The sequence below is a fragment of the Sander lucioperca genome, chromosome 15 (genome assembly GCF_008315115.2).
Source record: "Sander lucioperca isolate FBNREF2018 chromosome 15, SLUC_FBN_1.2, whole genome shotgun sequence".
Lineage (NCBI taxonomy): Eukaryota > Metazoa > Chordata > Actinopteri > Perciformes > Percidae > Sander > Sander lucioperca.
The window spans coordinates 9,208,479-9,225,547 of NC_050187.1; the positions used below are offsets into that span (position 1 = coordinate 9,208,479).

A 17,069-nucleotide genomic window follows, 5' to 3' on the forward strand; every position below is an offset into this window, starting at 1 on the left:
ACATGATACATTTGACTTAATATGTACTGTACTTTTCTTTTCTACTTTTTTATTTATTATCTACATATATTTTTCTTTGTATATGCACCTCTGGTATTGACTATTTATATATGTACATACTGGCGATGTACCTATGTTCTTTACTAAATAAATAAAAAAAAAAATAAAAAAAAAAATTGGATGCACTTTTTTTTCTTTTGGTGCCTCATTTCCTGTTATCCACACACTCTCCTCCTATCATTCTTCCAGCTTCATTGCTAAACATTATTCTTTGTTGTACTCTTTCATATAGAAAGGAGAAAAATTTGATTCACCTGTGAAATTCCAGTGAGTAGTTGTGGTGTGAGAAACATAGGCTACCATATGCCCCAGGTGAAGAACTATTCTGTAAATAGAAACAGATATTTAGTGTTTGACGTTCATTCTTTTCAGCAGCCAGAACAGTTTGCTAGTGTTAATGAAAGAGTCGGTAGGCTATACCTTGTTTGTGTTTTTATACATGTGCTGATAATTATTGAAAAATGTTTTCATAAATGCATTCAAACACTTAAAAAAACACTATATGTGATGTTTGTCTTGGCGTAGAGGTATAAATAAATAGCATTATTTAATTAAAACACGTCACTGTCTTAATTATTGAATTGAAGGCTACATCAATTTCCTCACAGTTAGTCACAATTAAACGGGAGATCATTGGGAGACTGGTTTCAAAATAAAAGTGTGAAATATTAAATTATGAAATACGAGTGTGCATTATCTGGAAATGCATTATTTAGATTCTCTCATTATTTTATCACTTTAGAAATGTTGTTCTTAAATGCATTGCTTCCTCTATTTTTTTCAAACGAGTGCAATGTAGGATGTAGTCTGTATGTTCGTAGCCAAACACGTAGGTCAAAAACGGTTTTATTTTGAAAGTATAGGCGGAAATTTAACGTTTAAAAACTATTTTACTTGACAGTGGTACATTGACACAGTTTCAGTAAGAAGCAGCTCGAGGAGGTTTGAATTAGCGGCGCGGGGGAGCGCGTGGAGAAGCGGCTGGACCCTACAGTGTCTCGTGCCCAGCTAGGGCGCGCGCTCACACACACACACACCGTGCGCAGCACAATGCACCACATTGGACGCCACAAGTTTTTATCCACGCAATGAATCCTGCGAACGAAACCAGAGCGGAGAGAACTACAGAACATTATATTTTTACAGCTGCCACCTACAAACTTCTCGCTTTTACTATCGGGACCATTGGAGTTTTCGGCTTTTGTAACAACGTCGTTGTCATCATACTCTACTGTAAATTCAAGAGACTAAGGACGCCCACCAATTTGCTACTGGTCAACATAAGTTTGAGTGATTTGCTGGTTTCTGTCATCGGAATAAACTTTACGTTTGCTTCGTGCGTCAGAGGCGGGTGGACTTGGAGCCATGCGACATGCATCTGGGACGGCTTCAGCAACAGCTTATTTGGTGAGAGACATACAAAGAGGAAACGATATGTGTTTATACTAGCATATATTTCACATTTATCAATATTGTCACATACACGTTTTTACGAGACGAATTTATTAAACTGTTTACCCCTATTTCCCTTAAGTATTTGGTATTTGCCAATATTACTCATACAGACATAATTCAGAATATGAGCAAACGCAGTCTAATGTGTTATCATGTAGAAGGTAGAGATGAGCTCGTCCTCAGTACTGATAGCTATATAACGCATGAAAGAAGGATATTCCACATAGATATCATTTCTATAAAATACACGCTGTAAAAGCTGAACATAATTTTGAAATGGTGACACTTTTTCTGTCAGCTCTTGTGCACACTTAATTTGAAAATACAGATTGGGTCCTAAACTGACCCTTTAGTCTTTCCCCATGATGAGGTGCAGTAAAATCGAACGACCTTGAATCCATTCCAATTAAATACTATGTTGTCTGACAGAATGTGTTTTTTATTTTTATGAAAATTAGCATATGGTGCAGGTCATTGCTTTTTGCAGATGGATGTTTTTTGTCACTTCAATTGCACATACAGCTTCTATTTTTACTGTTACATGTATTACCAGCACAACTGTGTTCAGCAGCGAAGTGTAAATGAACACCCACTGGTCATTGTCCAGGTCCCACCCCTGTAGGAGTTCTAGCTCAGGGAGGATGGATTTGTGATAACAAGCTCATTAGAGCAAAACCCAGAGATGCACGGTTGTGTCTCCTCTTCTATCGTCTCACTGTCCCTTAATGGACATTGGCTTCTTCTTCTTCCAGCACGTTCTAAAGAACATTTTTGCCTGCCTCATGTGGCACCACAACACAGCAACACTGGCTTTGTTGATCTGGTTTGCATTGCAAAGACGTCACAGATGAGAAATTCAGAAAAAATTGCAAAGTAGGCCTAGTTGTTTACGTCCAGATACTGTTATTCAAGGTATGGGAATGTCTTCTTTCATCACTGAAATGACATTGAGCAGAAAGCAGTAGGGCCAAGTTTGAAAAGTGAAGTCATTGTTATTTATATAGCTAAGCACATACAACAGAAGTTGACCCAAAGTGATTTCCAGTAAAGGCAGATGGTTTAAGATCTGCCTCAATATAGATAAACAACATAACAAACAACAATACAAAATGTAATACACAAGAACTGACATGATAAGTCAAAGTCAAGTAACGAAAAAGGAAGTTAGGAAAGGCAATCAAATCAACAATAGATTAAAAAGCAGTAAAGGGAAGAGTGGCTGATGGTATGCCACTAATGCTACAGCGGCTTGTGCCCATCCCACAGACAGTGGCATATGTCGATCCCTGAAGTTGTATGTCACTTGTGTTCTACAGACACATACTATTTACTACCGACAGGGACTGCTTTAAATTGGTAGGCCACTGTCAGTCAGTCACAGCAGAATCGCTACCTAATGCACATGCAAATGTAATACAAAGAAGCTTGTTTTATGACGAATACTGCTGTAAAATGTATATTTTTTAGGGCTGTCAATCGATTAAAAAAATTAATCTAATTAATTACAGACTCTGATTAATTAATCGAAATTAATCGCATACATAATTAACGGTGCCTGAACCGATACTTTTTAAGAAAGTAAAAAAAGAAAAGAAAACAAAGGGTACTAAACAACAGTTGGTGACATTAAAGAACGGCTTGTTTATCGCTAAGGCCATATGGTCAAAATTAAATGATTTAATAATAATGTATAACAATAACAATAACTTATTTCACTAGTAAATTGCTGTTGAACGACAAAAACAACCACCAAGGACATTTACAATAACTTCAAATGCACTACGAAGCTGTAGTTTACCAGTTTCATTGAACGCACCGTCTGTGTTGTTTTTCCGACGGTAGCTCGGCAGCTGCAGATTGTTACATCCCGCTGTTGAGTCACAGTCCTCTACAGTAAAACACAGTCAAACTTTACACCGTTTAGCGTTAGCTGTCAGCATTGTAACCGTGTTTAATCCATCTACTAGCTAGCGGTAGGCTAACGTTAGCTGCTGTCGAGTATAGTGTTAACTAGCTAGTGGTAGGCTAACGTTAGCTGCTGTCGAGTATAGTGTTAACTAGCGTCAGATGCAGCGGTGTTTGTGTTGCCTGTATCGTCTTCAGAGCACCAGAGAGAAGTGCAGACATATCAGTAGCACCAGATTTCGGTAGCCAGGGTTGGCAGGAAGAAGATTTTTCCAAGTAAATGTTCCAATTAATGATCCAGGCACATCTTTCTCGTCTCCCTCCTTCATTTTACAGTCGAATGGTGGCTAGAACGGCTCCGGGTCAAACGTCAATATGGAATGGATTAATCTGCGTTATTTTTTTTTAACGTTATTTTTTCTCAGATTAATTAATCGAAATTAACACGTTATTTTGACAGCCCTAATATAAAGGTCCCATGGCATGGAAAATGTCACTTTATGAGGTTTTTTAACATTAATGCGAGTTCCCCTAGCCTGCCTATGGTCTCCTAGTGGCTAGAAATGGCGATAGATGTAAACCGAGCCCTGGGTATCCTGCTCAGCCTCTGAGAAAATGAAAGCTCAGATGGGCCAATCTGGAATCTTCCCTTTATGACGTCATAAGGAGGAAGGTTACCTCCCCTTTCTCTGCTTGGCCCGCCTGTCGGTACACGATCCGTTCTGCCTGCACGATTCGTTCTGCACATGCGCAAGATAATACTGTTTTACCGAGGATACGACCTGCACGATCTGTTCCACGCTAGCCTATGGCTAGCCTCCACCGGGAAGCTAACGTTAGTTTAGCTAACAGCTAATTTGGCTAACCGCTAGCTGACAGCTAGATTCAGTCTAAAATAACGTTAACTCAAACGTAATGGGAAATGCAGGCTACAGCTAAATTAAGACTTCACAGTAATAACAATAAAGACAAGTATTGAGTGATTGTATTTTAAATGAGCACAAGTAAAGTAGAACTGACGTAACAGCTGTTATATATGTTAGGTGTTTGTTATATATGTCAATGTTTATTAAGTTTTTAAGTTTTAAGTTTTATTTTGAGGGTCTTTTAAAGTTATTACATGCTGTCTCAGCTAGCAGTTAGCCGAATTAGCTGTTAGCTAAACTAACGTTAGCTTGCCTGTGGAGGCTAACGGCAGACCGCTACAATCAGCTAGCGGTTAGCCGAATTAGCTGTTAGCTAAACTAACGTTAGCTTGGCTGTCGACCGGAAGCGTGGAACAGATCGTGCAGTGTCGTAAATCCTCGTACAACCGCGCATGCGCGAACATTTTGCGCATGTGCAAAACGGATCGTGCAGGCAGAACGGATCGTGTACCGACACCGCCCATGAGAAAGAGAGAGACATCATGGCAGTTGGTCAAGGCCACACCCCCACCCTCCAGCTTGCCTCCCCCCCTCTCTCACACAGAAATGGCACATCCTAAGGAAAGCTCATTGTGGGACTGGCTCTAGTGGCTGTAATTCTGCACCAAGGCTGAATTTCGGGAAAGAGACTTCAGATACAGTATTACTCCGGATTTCCACTGGATGCAGAACGTCTGCGGACCGTGTCGGCTGCGTGCTCCGCCTTCCGTCAATACCCACTAGGTCCGGATTTGTTGCGGCACGGGTGTGGCCATGACTGACAGCTGTAGTCTCGAGGACCCACAAGATCTCGCGAATTCACGTAGAATAGAACCACAAAACCAACAATAGTTTGTTTTAGGGCTGAACGATTAATTGCATTTGCGATAATATCGCGATATGTTAAAATGCGATTTCCTAATCGCAAAGGCTGCGATTTGGTCACATGACTCGCGAGAGCAAATCAGTCTGCACTCCGCAGAGAAAGCATCAACTTGGCACGCTAATGCTACGTCGTACCTTGAGCAGATTTCTGTCATTCAAACAACTCTGAGTTGTAGTTTAAAACTTTTACAGCCATTTTAATAAAATGAAGGGTTTTATTCGGGCTCGAGTCCATACATGCAGTTAATGAATACAGGCACGCAGAACTCAAGGCTCGGTAGGCAACGATTAGCTCTGATTAGCGGTTAGCTCCAGTTAGCGGTTAGCTAGCTCCGTTATAAAGATATGAGTGGAGGATCTGCTACTGAGAGGGGTAACAATCAGGCTGATAAATGACGTTCGGGGAGCTTTCACAGCAGCGTGGCCGTGGGGTTTCAACAGTTTTATTAGTACAGTTAATCCCACGGCAAGAACACCAGCAACATGCTAACGTAAAGATAGCCTCTCTGAACAAGTGCACACGGCATCACGCAACTTCACGAGGGGGAGGGACTGGAGGCAGATCCTCTCTGTGCACTGTAAAAAAAAAAAATACACTTGCGTGCTCCGCCGTCTGTCAATACCCACCAGGTCCAGATTTGTTGCGTAACGGCTGCGGCCAGCCGACCACGAGATCTCGCGAATTCACGTATGTTCGCACGATATAACAGGATGTAGTTTCTATAAACAGAACCACAAAACCAACAACAGTTTGTTTCCATCCAGAGGAGTAGAGGGGAAACAACTCTGTGCTGTGTTTTCAAGGTGTAGTGCAGGAAAATATGATCCGCTGTGAGCACGGTGTATTTTATTTTGAAAATTAACCGGATGTTTTATTTTGTTTCTGTGCTCGACTTCCTGTCCCGCACAATCTGAATTGTGCTGAATTGCTGCGGAGCTCTCCGTCGTCCGTCAAAAATAGAAGCTCTGCGTATCTGCTCCGGAGGGCTGCGGACTGACGGAGCTGGGACGGAGTCGGAACGCAGACGTTCTGCAGTCAGTGGAAATACACACATTGACTTTAATGGAAACCTAATGACTTCGTCGACGTTCCGCATCCAGTGGAAATTGCCGGTAATGGGGCAGGTAATATATTGGTGAAAGTCCGTGAGTGATTAGTCCAGTGAAACATGATTAAAATCACCAGTGATAACCATGACGGCATTGGGCTGCTGCGTCTGAAGTAATGATACAGTGGTGTGTATGACATCAGCAGCTCCCTCCCCATCAGCAGATGGTGGGATGTAAACAGTGATCACAATGGCGGACGTAAACTCGCTCAAACTCAAAGTGTATGAAAATAAATCTCCTAGCTGTGTACTCCTCTGTACACTCACATGCTGTCACTTTCCGCCTTATTGATATTACTTGGAGGAGGCTGGTGTCAGTGTGCCCGACACACTCGCAGGCCACAGAAGCTGCAGCAATAAACCCTGGCAGCTCTGTCAATGCACGTCTGTCCTACAGAAACCCTAGCTAGACGAAGAGGTCATTGGAGTGTTGACATTGGATAGATGTATGTTATGTAAAGGTCTGTGTAGTCTTGCATTCCCAGACCTTCCTCCACAGCGCTGCGGAGGAAGGTCTGGCTAGTCCACACAGCAATCTGGGATGGGGAAAAAAACGTGCTCGGGTTCGTTGGCATTTCTTTAAACCAGTCACAATCGTCTTGGCTGAATGATTTATTTCCAAGAAACTAATGAGCATTCTCTGGTAAAGGCATGATTTTAAAGTGGTGTGTTTGAATGGTACTTTGTGGAGAAATCGATTAGTCGACAAAATTGTTGAGTGTTAGTCGACTAAGAATTTCTTAAGCTTAAGCTCTTATTTTGTCTTCTTGTGTTCTGAAGGGGAATTTAAAAAAAGTTTAACAGGAAAAGTATTAAGGGAGATTTCACAGTTCAAGGTGGTTTCACTGATTTGTTCAGCTCTTTCACTGATTTTTAGGTTACAAAAATGCAACATCTTTCCAAAAGTCAATGAGTAATTAAATTACTATTACTTATTAATTAAATAATCCTGACTTCAACATTGACCAAAATAATCGTGGTTATGATTTTTTTCCATAATCAAGCAGCCCTACTTGAATGTGATGTTCAGCACCAAGATGTTCATAACTCTGTTTACACATAGAATCCTGCAATCCCTGATCCTGCAGTGCATTACTCAGCGTGGCTCTCTGTCTCTCTCCCTCTGCTGCCAGGCATCGTTTCCATCATGACTTTGTCAGCCCTGGCCTATGAGCGCTACATCCGAGTGGTCCATGCCCAGGTGGTGGACTTTCCCTGGGTGTGGCGGGCCATTGCCCACATTTGGCTGTACTCCCTGGCCTGGACAGGCGCTCCTCTGCTGGGGTGGAACCGCTACACGCTGGAGATCCACCAGCTGGGCTGCTCCCTGGACTGGGCATCTAAAGACCCCAATGATGCCTCCTTCATCCTCTTCTTCCTCCTGGCCTGTTTCTTTGTGCCTGTGGGCATCATGATCTACTGCTACGGGAACATCCTCTACGCAGTGCAAATGGTAAGACATGCTGTTCAGCTGTTAGCATATTTATTACATTGTAAAGTATTTAGACTGATAAACAGAATGAATTACATAGACTCCAAATCTTTAGACCAAAATGTGGGAAGGAAACATTAACGATGATGACGATTGTGCTTCCCCCCTTACTAAAAGTTGTGGCCGGTTTAATTTAACCCCATCTTGCCCCTGCTTATCATTACAGATGTAAGTGTTAATAGTGTTATATATTATTATTATTTCCTATTAAATCTCAATGTGTCACTGAACTGTGAACTGATTTTTAGGGCAGCCGAAAGCCTTTATACATACCTTTTTAAGTGCATTAAGCTATTAAAATGTTTGTTGGCATGATTTTATAAATCATGTTTTAATGTTAAAAACACATGTGGCACAGTGACTCCTTAGGATTAACTGTATCTGTGGTTGGCTACCTTAGTGACTACCTTACTATCATAAATGTGTCTTTTTTTACAAATAGGCTGATTTACATTTGCTAATAATATTGCCAAATGAGTTGATACAAAGCTAATTATGACTATCAGCTCCACACAACTCTCTCTGTATTTCATGTTCAGAAGATTGTGTCATCCGGCGATGTGGGGGGCTGTATCATGTGGACGCGCCAACAGTGTTGTTATCATTACTTAGAATTCCTCATGGGGGCGACAGAAACTACGCACTTTTAATTTTTTTTAAAACTTTCAAAAAATAATACTAATTTGGTGGCCCCGCTGCAGTAACTCTGAGGACCCCCTAGGGGCCCCGGACCCCCTGTTGAAGATCTCTGCACTAGAGGACTGCATCAAATCTTGCGGGAGCAGGCATTTTTAACATTGCTGCGGGTGGGAGCGGGCGGTCCAAAAATAGACCGCGGGATTTAGGAACGGTGCTCCTGATCAGCGCTGTAACCGGCTGGTCATAGATTCGCCTAGCTAGATTTTATAAGAAAATAAGTAATCCAGCAGGAGCGACCAATAGCGGGATTAAGAAAACAGTCTTGCGCAGGGCTTTACAGTGCACTCACTTAAACTGTCAAGTTTCAACCGACACTTTAACTACTTTTACCACTTAGGTACATGTCAGCAAACATTTCATATGTTTTCGTCTTTTTGCTCTCCTACGGACAATTCAACTGCTTTCATCTCTTAATCTTCAAACAGCAGTTCAACTGAGAGCACACGTACATTTTTATCAGAAAAATTTAGCCTTTTCTAATTTTACAGAGGTAAAAGAAAGTTTAAGACGTATGCCGAATATAAAGATCTTCGGAATATTATTACTTTCAGCCAAAGCTTGTGCAGATACAGATTCCTCTGGGTTTTTATGTTAATGAAAAGAAACTCCTCGACCTTTACCGACCAAGTGCTGCCTTTCACTCTTTCATCCTGGGCTCCCTTAGCATAATAAGCTTTTGCGCCAACGGGGCTTGTCCTTCTTGAGTCATTGGGTCCTCATTGGAAAGCTTATTGTTCCTTGTGCCCGAACTGAGCCCGTAGAAGTGCTGCCTTTAAGTGTCACTGATGTCATCAGTTGCAGAAGACAGCCTGGTAGTATATGGCATCTGAGCTAGTGTGTCTGATAGAAATTGGGGAGCCTCTAATCCATCTGTGCCCGTATCATCATCTGTTTGTACTAGGGGCGGGAAAAAAAAAATTTGAAAATCATATGTATTGTGATTTTTTTTTATATATATATATATATATATTTATTAGGGCTGTCAATCGATTAAAAAAATGTATCTAATTAATTACATACTCTGTAATTAATTAATCGAAATTAATCGCATACACAATTAACGGTGCCTGAACCGATACTTTTTAAGAAAGAAAGAAAAGGAAAAAAAAAAGGGTACTAAACAACAGTTGGTGACATTAAAGAACGGCTTGTTTGTTGCTAAGGCCATATGGTCAAAATTAAATGATTTAATAATAATGTATAACAATAACTTATTTCACTAGTAAATTGCTGTTGAACGACAAAAACAACCACCAGGTGGGAAAAGGACATTTACAATAACTTCAAATGCACCACGAAGCTGTAGTTTACCAGTTTCATTGAACGCACCGTCTGTGTTGTTTTTCCGACGGCTAAAACAGTCAAACTTTACACCGTTTAGCGTTAGCTGTCAGCATTTTAACCGTGTTTAATCCAGCTACTAGCTAGTGGTAGGCTAACGTTAGCTGCTGTTGAGTATAGTGTTAACTAGCGTCACATGCAGCGGTGTTTGTGTTGCTGTCTGTTTCAGAGCATCAGAGAGAAGAGCGCAGACATATCAGTGGCACCAGATTTCGGTAGCCAGGGTTGGCAGGAAGAAGATTTTTACAAGTAAATGTTCCAATTAATGCCGCGTTCTATTTACCTCGGAACTCGGAAGCCGCTGTCACTGCCCGATGTGAGTCGAGTGCAGATGTGAGTCGCGCATGCTCAGATTTAAACTGTTTACGGCATAACGTGTCATACTGAAATTGACGTCATACTCGAGTTGAATGCGTTCTATTTAAAAAGTCGGATTTTCATTGTTTTCATTAGCTCTAGCCCGGTTAGCTATTGTTAACAACTAGTTGATAACAACGCATTACATCGTTTTTGTGCATGCAAACAACGTAACAACATGTCCACAGATAGAAGTTGGACACAAATAAGACATTAATGCTTATAACTTTATGTTACTGCAGCTTTCACAACTGTTGATATAGGGAGCAGCCACGTTGGATTTTGAACTCGCGCTACTGCGAGGTTGTACGAGTTCCGAGCTCGTAAATCTGAGGTCAGGGGGCGTGTTTACAACTTTGACCTTGTAAAAAACCGAGTTGCGAGGTAAATAGAACGCGGCATAATGATCCAGGCAGCACATTCTCGTCTCCCTCCTTCATTTTACAGTCCAATGGTGGCTAGAACGGCTGGAATGGATTAATCTGCGTTATTTTTTTTAATGCGTTATTTTTTCTCAGATTAATTAATCGAAATGAACGCGTTATTTTGACAGCCCTAATATATATGTGTGTGTGTGTGTGTGTGTGTGTGTGTGTGTGTGTGTGTGTGTGTGTGTGTGTATTTGATCCATGTATCGTGAAAGAATCGAACCGAGACAAAAGCATATCGTCCCAGCCCTAGTTTGTACCATCGAGCAGATTGCCGCTGAAGTTGAATTGCAAACGTGTAACAAAAACAATGTGCAATTCTAATCAAATGTTCCACATGTCTGTCTGCATCCCAGTTTGGTACTGCTGCTATATTCTCATCCTCACATAGTCACAACCTTGTAGGGAGTGTGAGAGCACCACAAAACTCCCTGCGAGCCTGGGAGGACTCATCACACATCAAAGCGTTTTGGGAGATGCTCTGAAAATCTTCAAAGAGATGTACTCTGAACCCTACAGAATATTTTTGGCTTGATACGAAAGCAGTTGGCCTGCTTTGGCAAAGCAAGGCAATCTCACTGTAGACGTCTGGAAACCTGGAGAGCATTAGAAGAACGTTAACATGGAAATAGATGATAATGATGATAATCAGCTGCCGTAGACTGTCCTGAGAGAGTCTAGAAAATGTTTTATCCTCTCATCTCTGTATCACAAATACATTTCTAATTAAAGACGGCGAAAGTCAGCAGAGGGAGGAGGTCTAGGTGGATGGACGAAACAAAGAAAGAAAGAAAGGACTTTTACCCAGGAGACCGCTGTTCGTGTCCCGTGTGAAACCAAAAGTCAACGTTGACTTGTTACCGTGTCATTCTTTAATTTAGGTAACATAATTTAACTTACGTACTGTACGTAACTTAAATTACATAACGTACTTATTTAAACCCAAACCATGATATTTTTCTGACCAGAAGTAGTTATGTTTCAAGTCACAACATTAAACGCGTGGTTAGAACAGCGACCGTCTCACAATGTGGGAAACTGGAATGCTGGAAAATAAGTTTCCCTCAAAACGTAATTAAGAATGCATTTTCCGTTGTATGGGAACGTGATTTTTTTAGTGGACAGGGTTGCATAACAAGTATGTTTTTCCTAGTTCCTGTTCAGCAGTGTGGTTTCTTAAGGTGTGTCCTCCACTGCTATCACTACTGTAGTTTGGTTCTAAACCACAGTGCAACATTTTCCATTTTTGTTGTAGAATTTGCTGGAGTAAAAAAAAAAACTGTAGCACTCCAATAGAATGTAGCTGAAGTAAAAATAAACTGTAGCACTCCAATAAAGTTGCAAAGAATGCGTTCACAAATGCATTTCAGGTTATTTAAGTCAGACCCCCTCAGGTCGGAAGGGGTCACAAGATCAGTAGTCTCGCTTTGCCAGACCTTCCTCCACAGCGCTGCGGAAGAGGGTCTGGCTAGTCCACACAGCATTCCGGGATGGGAGAAAAACGTGCTCCGTTTTATTGGCATTTCTTTAAACCAATCACAATCGTCAGATTGGACAGATAGTCTAGCTAGCTGTCTGGATTTACCCTGCAGAGATCTGAGGAGCAGTTAACCATAGTCCTCATTAATCCACCAGAGTTTAGAATTACAACACAAAGAAAGAGGAAGGTAACGGAAATCTGGCCGAAAAGAGTGAAATCTGGTGGAATTTCAGGCGGCAACGGAGCAATCCCGGAAGTGGAAGGTCGTAGATATAGACTACAAGATCATTAAAAGGACAGGAAAGAAATAAAAAAAAAAAAAACATTTATTCTACCAAAATAATGTTGATACTGGAGAGTTTTACCTTTTAAGGGCCACAAAAAACTTCTAAAAACAAGCAATCTGAGAAGAATACATCATTGTTTGTGTGCACTGCTTATTGTTCATAGACATGTGCAGCCTTTGACGAGCAGTTAAAAATAAACATGAGTTGGCTATAAAGGGTCATTCCTGAAAAATGCTGTATGATTATTTTGGGATGACTTTAAAACCTCATGAATAATACAAACTACAAAAAGTCAGAGTAGCAGCATCTTGGCATGCATATACAGGGTTTTTCCTGCATAGAAGGATTTTTGGTTTTAGCCAGCCCGAAAGGAAAAATCACCAGCACCAAAATGACGTATGATGAAAAATGAAGTATTGAGAATAAAAACAGCAATTCTAATCCTCTCTAAATGTGTTTAAGAGCAATTTACCAACCAACCGTTGAACAAGCAGAACATAAATTTGAATAGGAGCGCTAATCTCAGTTTTATCTCTAATTTCAGGCTATACCGGACTCTCCGCACTTTCAAACAGTCAGCCCTCGGAACTGCCCAGTTAAATCACAAACTTTGATCCAAACCAGCAAAAATGTGGTCACAACACAGCCTGTCTAAATGCACCCCCCCCCCCATGATAGCATCTTACTTTCTCCCATTTGTTGTAGCTGCGCTCCATCCAGGACCTCCAGACGGTTCAGATCATCAAGATCTTGCGGTACGAGAAGAAGGTGGCCGCTATGTTTTTGCTGATGATCTCCTGCTTCCTGGTGTGCTGGACGCCCTACGCCGTTGTGTCCATGTTGGAGGCCTTCGGCAGGAAGAACTTGGTCTCTCCCACACTGGCCATCATCCCCTCCTTCTTTGCCAAGTCCAGCACCGCCTACAACCCCCTCATCTATGTGTTCATGAGCAGAAAGGTTGGTAGTCCCAAAGTTCTGTAAATAATAGACGATTTGTCTATTCTGGGGCTACTTAAAGCAGGTTTTTTCCTGCATAGAGTAATTTTTGGTTTGTTTTCCTCTTGGGCTGCTTCACTTTGTGGTTTGAGTAGAAAACACACAAGTATTTTTATATTTGTAAAACAAACTAGTATTTTTAGGAGCATTTGTAGTAGGGCTGCACGATATGAGGAACATATCGTATTTTTAGGAGCATTTGTAGTAGGGCTGCACGATATGAGGAACATATGTGATATGCAATAACGTTGAATATCGCGATAACAAAATTACTTGTTATACATAAACAGATATTAAAATGTACTCCGTTCTTCTTTCAGTATTCTGCTAAAAGACAACAAATTGCTTGTTGAATTTAAAACAAATGAAAGGAAATAATTTCCAACATTCTTTCATTGAACAAATTGAACATTGAGTTGAATATAAAAGGCACCACTAAAAAAAGAATGACAGCTACATTTTGAAGTGCAGTTTTCTACTGATATTTTCTTTCAACTAACACAAAAACAATCTCTTGAGTGTCTATCGTGATATGTCGCAGCCTTTCGAGATGTGTTTATTGCGCCAGTTGATATCGCGATGACGATTAAAAAAAACAAACATATTGTGCAGTCCTCATTTGTAGGAACATCTTTAACACAATTCAGTTCAATTTCAATTCAATTTTATTTATAGTATCAAATCATAACAATAGTTATCTCAAGACACTTTACAGATAGAGTAGGTCTAGACCACACTCTATAATTTACAAAGACCCAACAATTCCAGTAAAAAAAAAGAAATTTAGTACATTTCTTTAGAGGTAAAGTTATGCAAAAATGCAGTAAAAGATCTAATTTAAAATAGAAAAAAATCTGCATCATAGTGTGTTTTCTTCTAATTCTCTAAGCCTTGATATGTCCAGTGTGGATGTCGTGTGTGTAGACACTAGTCTTATTTTGCTGGCATCCTGAGAGGCTCATATCTTGTGTATTTGACAAATGAGCGAGGACAGGGTGCTATTTCATCTAGGGCTGCACAATATATCGGTTTTTTTTATCATCATCGCAATATTGCAATAACTGGTGAAATATACACATTGCTGCAGGCTGCGACATATCGCAAAAGTCACTCAGATATTTTGTTTGTGTTGGTTGAAAGAAAATATCAGCAGAAAACGACATTGTATAATGTAACCGCCATTCTTTTTTAGTGGCGCCTTTTATATTCAATTTGTTCGATAAAAGAATGTTGGAAATTATTTCCTTTAATTTGTTTTAAACTGACAAGCAATTTGTTCTAACTTAGTAGGCTACTGAAAGCAGCAGAAATGCAAAGCTGAGTACATTTTAATATCCGTTTATTTATCACGAGTAATATCGTTATCGCCATATTCAACAATGTTACAGCATATTTTTCTCATATCGTGAAGCCCTAATTTCATCCTTGTGTTAAATACCATCCCTTTATCTCTTCCGTCTGCTTCTCCTCTATCCTCTCACAGTTCCGCCGCTGTTTGCTGCAGCTGATCTGTTCGCGGCACACCTGGCTGCGGCGCGGCCTCAAGGAGCGGCCCCTGGCTCCGGTCCAGCGGCCCATCCGACCCATCGTCATGTCCGGGTCGTGCAGCAGCAGGCACCGGCCCAAGAAGAGGGTGACTTTCAGCTCCTCCTCCATCGTCTTCATCATCACCAGCAATGACTTCCACCACCTGGATGTCACCTCCAAAGAGAGTGAATCCACAGAGGTTAATGTCATTCAAGTGAGGCCGTTGTGATCCACAGGGACTGGACTTCTCATAGCACCACTCAGTATGCCTTAGGACAATTAACATGCAAAGCCAAAATGATCCTGTCTGACCTCCCTGGACATTTCTGCATCGACACAGTTACAGACTTAGTTACAACTAATTGTAAATATCCAACTGTCAGCCCAAGATCTCAGTCAAACATATATATATGTGTACACTATGACAGTGTTTTGTCTAAGCGGGTAGTATGAACGTGTGACATCATCATCTCAGGGGCGGAGCGAGAGGGTGGCTTCTGGGGCTCCAGCCCCGAATGTTTTCTCAAAAGCCCAAAATCTTTCAGGGTTTTAAAATGACTAACTTTTTGTCATTTACCCTCAGTCTCTCTGACTGGACTGGCAAATCAATGGAGCAAAAGTTATATTACTGGGGAAATATCCCCATTCTGTTAACTCTACTAAAAGAGATCAGAAATTGAAGCCAATTTTAGGTGGCAGGAGTGAAAATTAGTCATCCTCAACATGTGTTCTGGTTTCAGAATGATGACAGTTGGAGAACAATTAGATACAAAACAGGATGTAGGCTCTACAGGATGATTGTTTTCCTTGGCAACTATTGAAGTGCTCATATTATGCTAATTTTCAGGTTCATAATTGTATTTAGAGGTTGTACCAGAATAGGTTTATGTGGTTACATTTTCAGAAAACACCATATTGTGTGTGTGTGTGTGTGTGTGTGTGTGTGTGTGTGTGTGTGTGTGTGTGTGTGTGTGTGTGTGTGTGTGTGTGTGTGTGTGTGTGTGTGTGTGTGTGTGTGTATGTATGTATGTATGTATGTATATATGTATATATATGTGTATATATAATTATTATTATTATATTTATTTTATTTTTTTTGTACTGCACATTGCTGCAGCTCTTCTTTTCACCCTGTGTGTTGAGCTCTCACTTTTAGCTACAGAGTGAGACATCTCACTTCTGTTCCATCTTTGTTGGGAGTCGCACATGTGCAGTAAGTACTGCTAGCTAGTCAGTTGCAGAGTATGAGGGCGTGCCATGCTAGCAGCTAGGCGAGCATTATAACGTGTGTTACAAAGTGATGCACGTTTGTCTCTGAAGTAAAGGCTGGACTACAATAGAGCTGTTTGGAGCAGTTTGTGAACAGTGTTTTCTGTTGGAGATGGTAAGTCCCTTTGGGGTGGACTTTGGGCTTTTTCACTTTGTAAACCTGTAACGTGCACACAAAGATATATAACACAATAAAGGAAAAGGGAAAAGCCAAAAAGCATAATATGAGCACTTTAAGTTTTCCAAATGAAGAAAAAAAAAAAAAGTGCAAATAGCTGACCCCCACTAGGTTTGGGCTGAGCCCTGAATGTTACAGCGTCTGGCTCCGCCTCTGCCTCATCTACCATCAGCTGTGGTGATATACAGTTAGTACGTAATAATGTAGTTAACAACTAGTAATGTGTTTCTCTTAGTAAAAGAATCACACTTATTTGTCAAATATGCCCTACAGTATATATGTGACGACTGCAGAACTGTGTGGAGTTCTCAGAGGGCCTGAGAATGGATCAACCAACATGTGATAGCAGATTTTTATTTTGGTTGGTACCCAACTGCCAGTGTGTAAAATGGAAAATAAGCCTTAGTTCCTTAGCCATCAACCATATAATACACAAACTGAAATTATTGTGTATGGATTCAATAAAGAGATCCTATTTTAAGCTACCTAGCTTGTGTACCTTATCTGACTTCAATCTAAATCTCCAGTGTGGCGAAAGCAGTCACTGTGAAATGACATTTGGGGGATTTATATGTATGAGGGCTACAGGAGTGTCATTAGAGAAGAGGAGATGGGACTGGTACCTCAGTATGCTCCAGTGAGACTCCTTTCATAACCTCCTGGGCTGTCAGCTATGAATAGACTTGATAAATGGAT

At 40.8% G+C, this 17,069-nt stretch overlaps 1 protein-coding gene across 1 annotated transcript; it reads left to right on the plus strand.

Moving 5' to 3' along the window:
• Positions 1–968: 968 nt before the first annotated feature.
• opn3 (opsin 3) lies at positions 969–15,723 on the plus strand. The gene is made up of 4 exons (XM_031296883.2): positions 969–1,467; positions 7,453–7,772; positions 13,109–13,360; positions 14,883–15,723. The coding sequence occupies exons 1-4, from the start codon at positions 1,149–1,151 to the stop codon at positions 15,153–15,155; spliced, it is 1,164 nt and encodes a 387-aa protein (XP_031152743.1). The 5' UTR covers positions 969–1,148; the 3' UTR covers positions 15,156–15,723.
• The last annotated feature ends 1,346 nt before the right edge of the window (positions 15,724–17,069 follow it).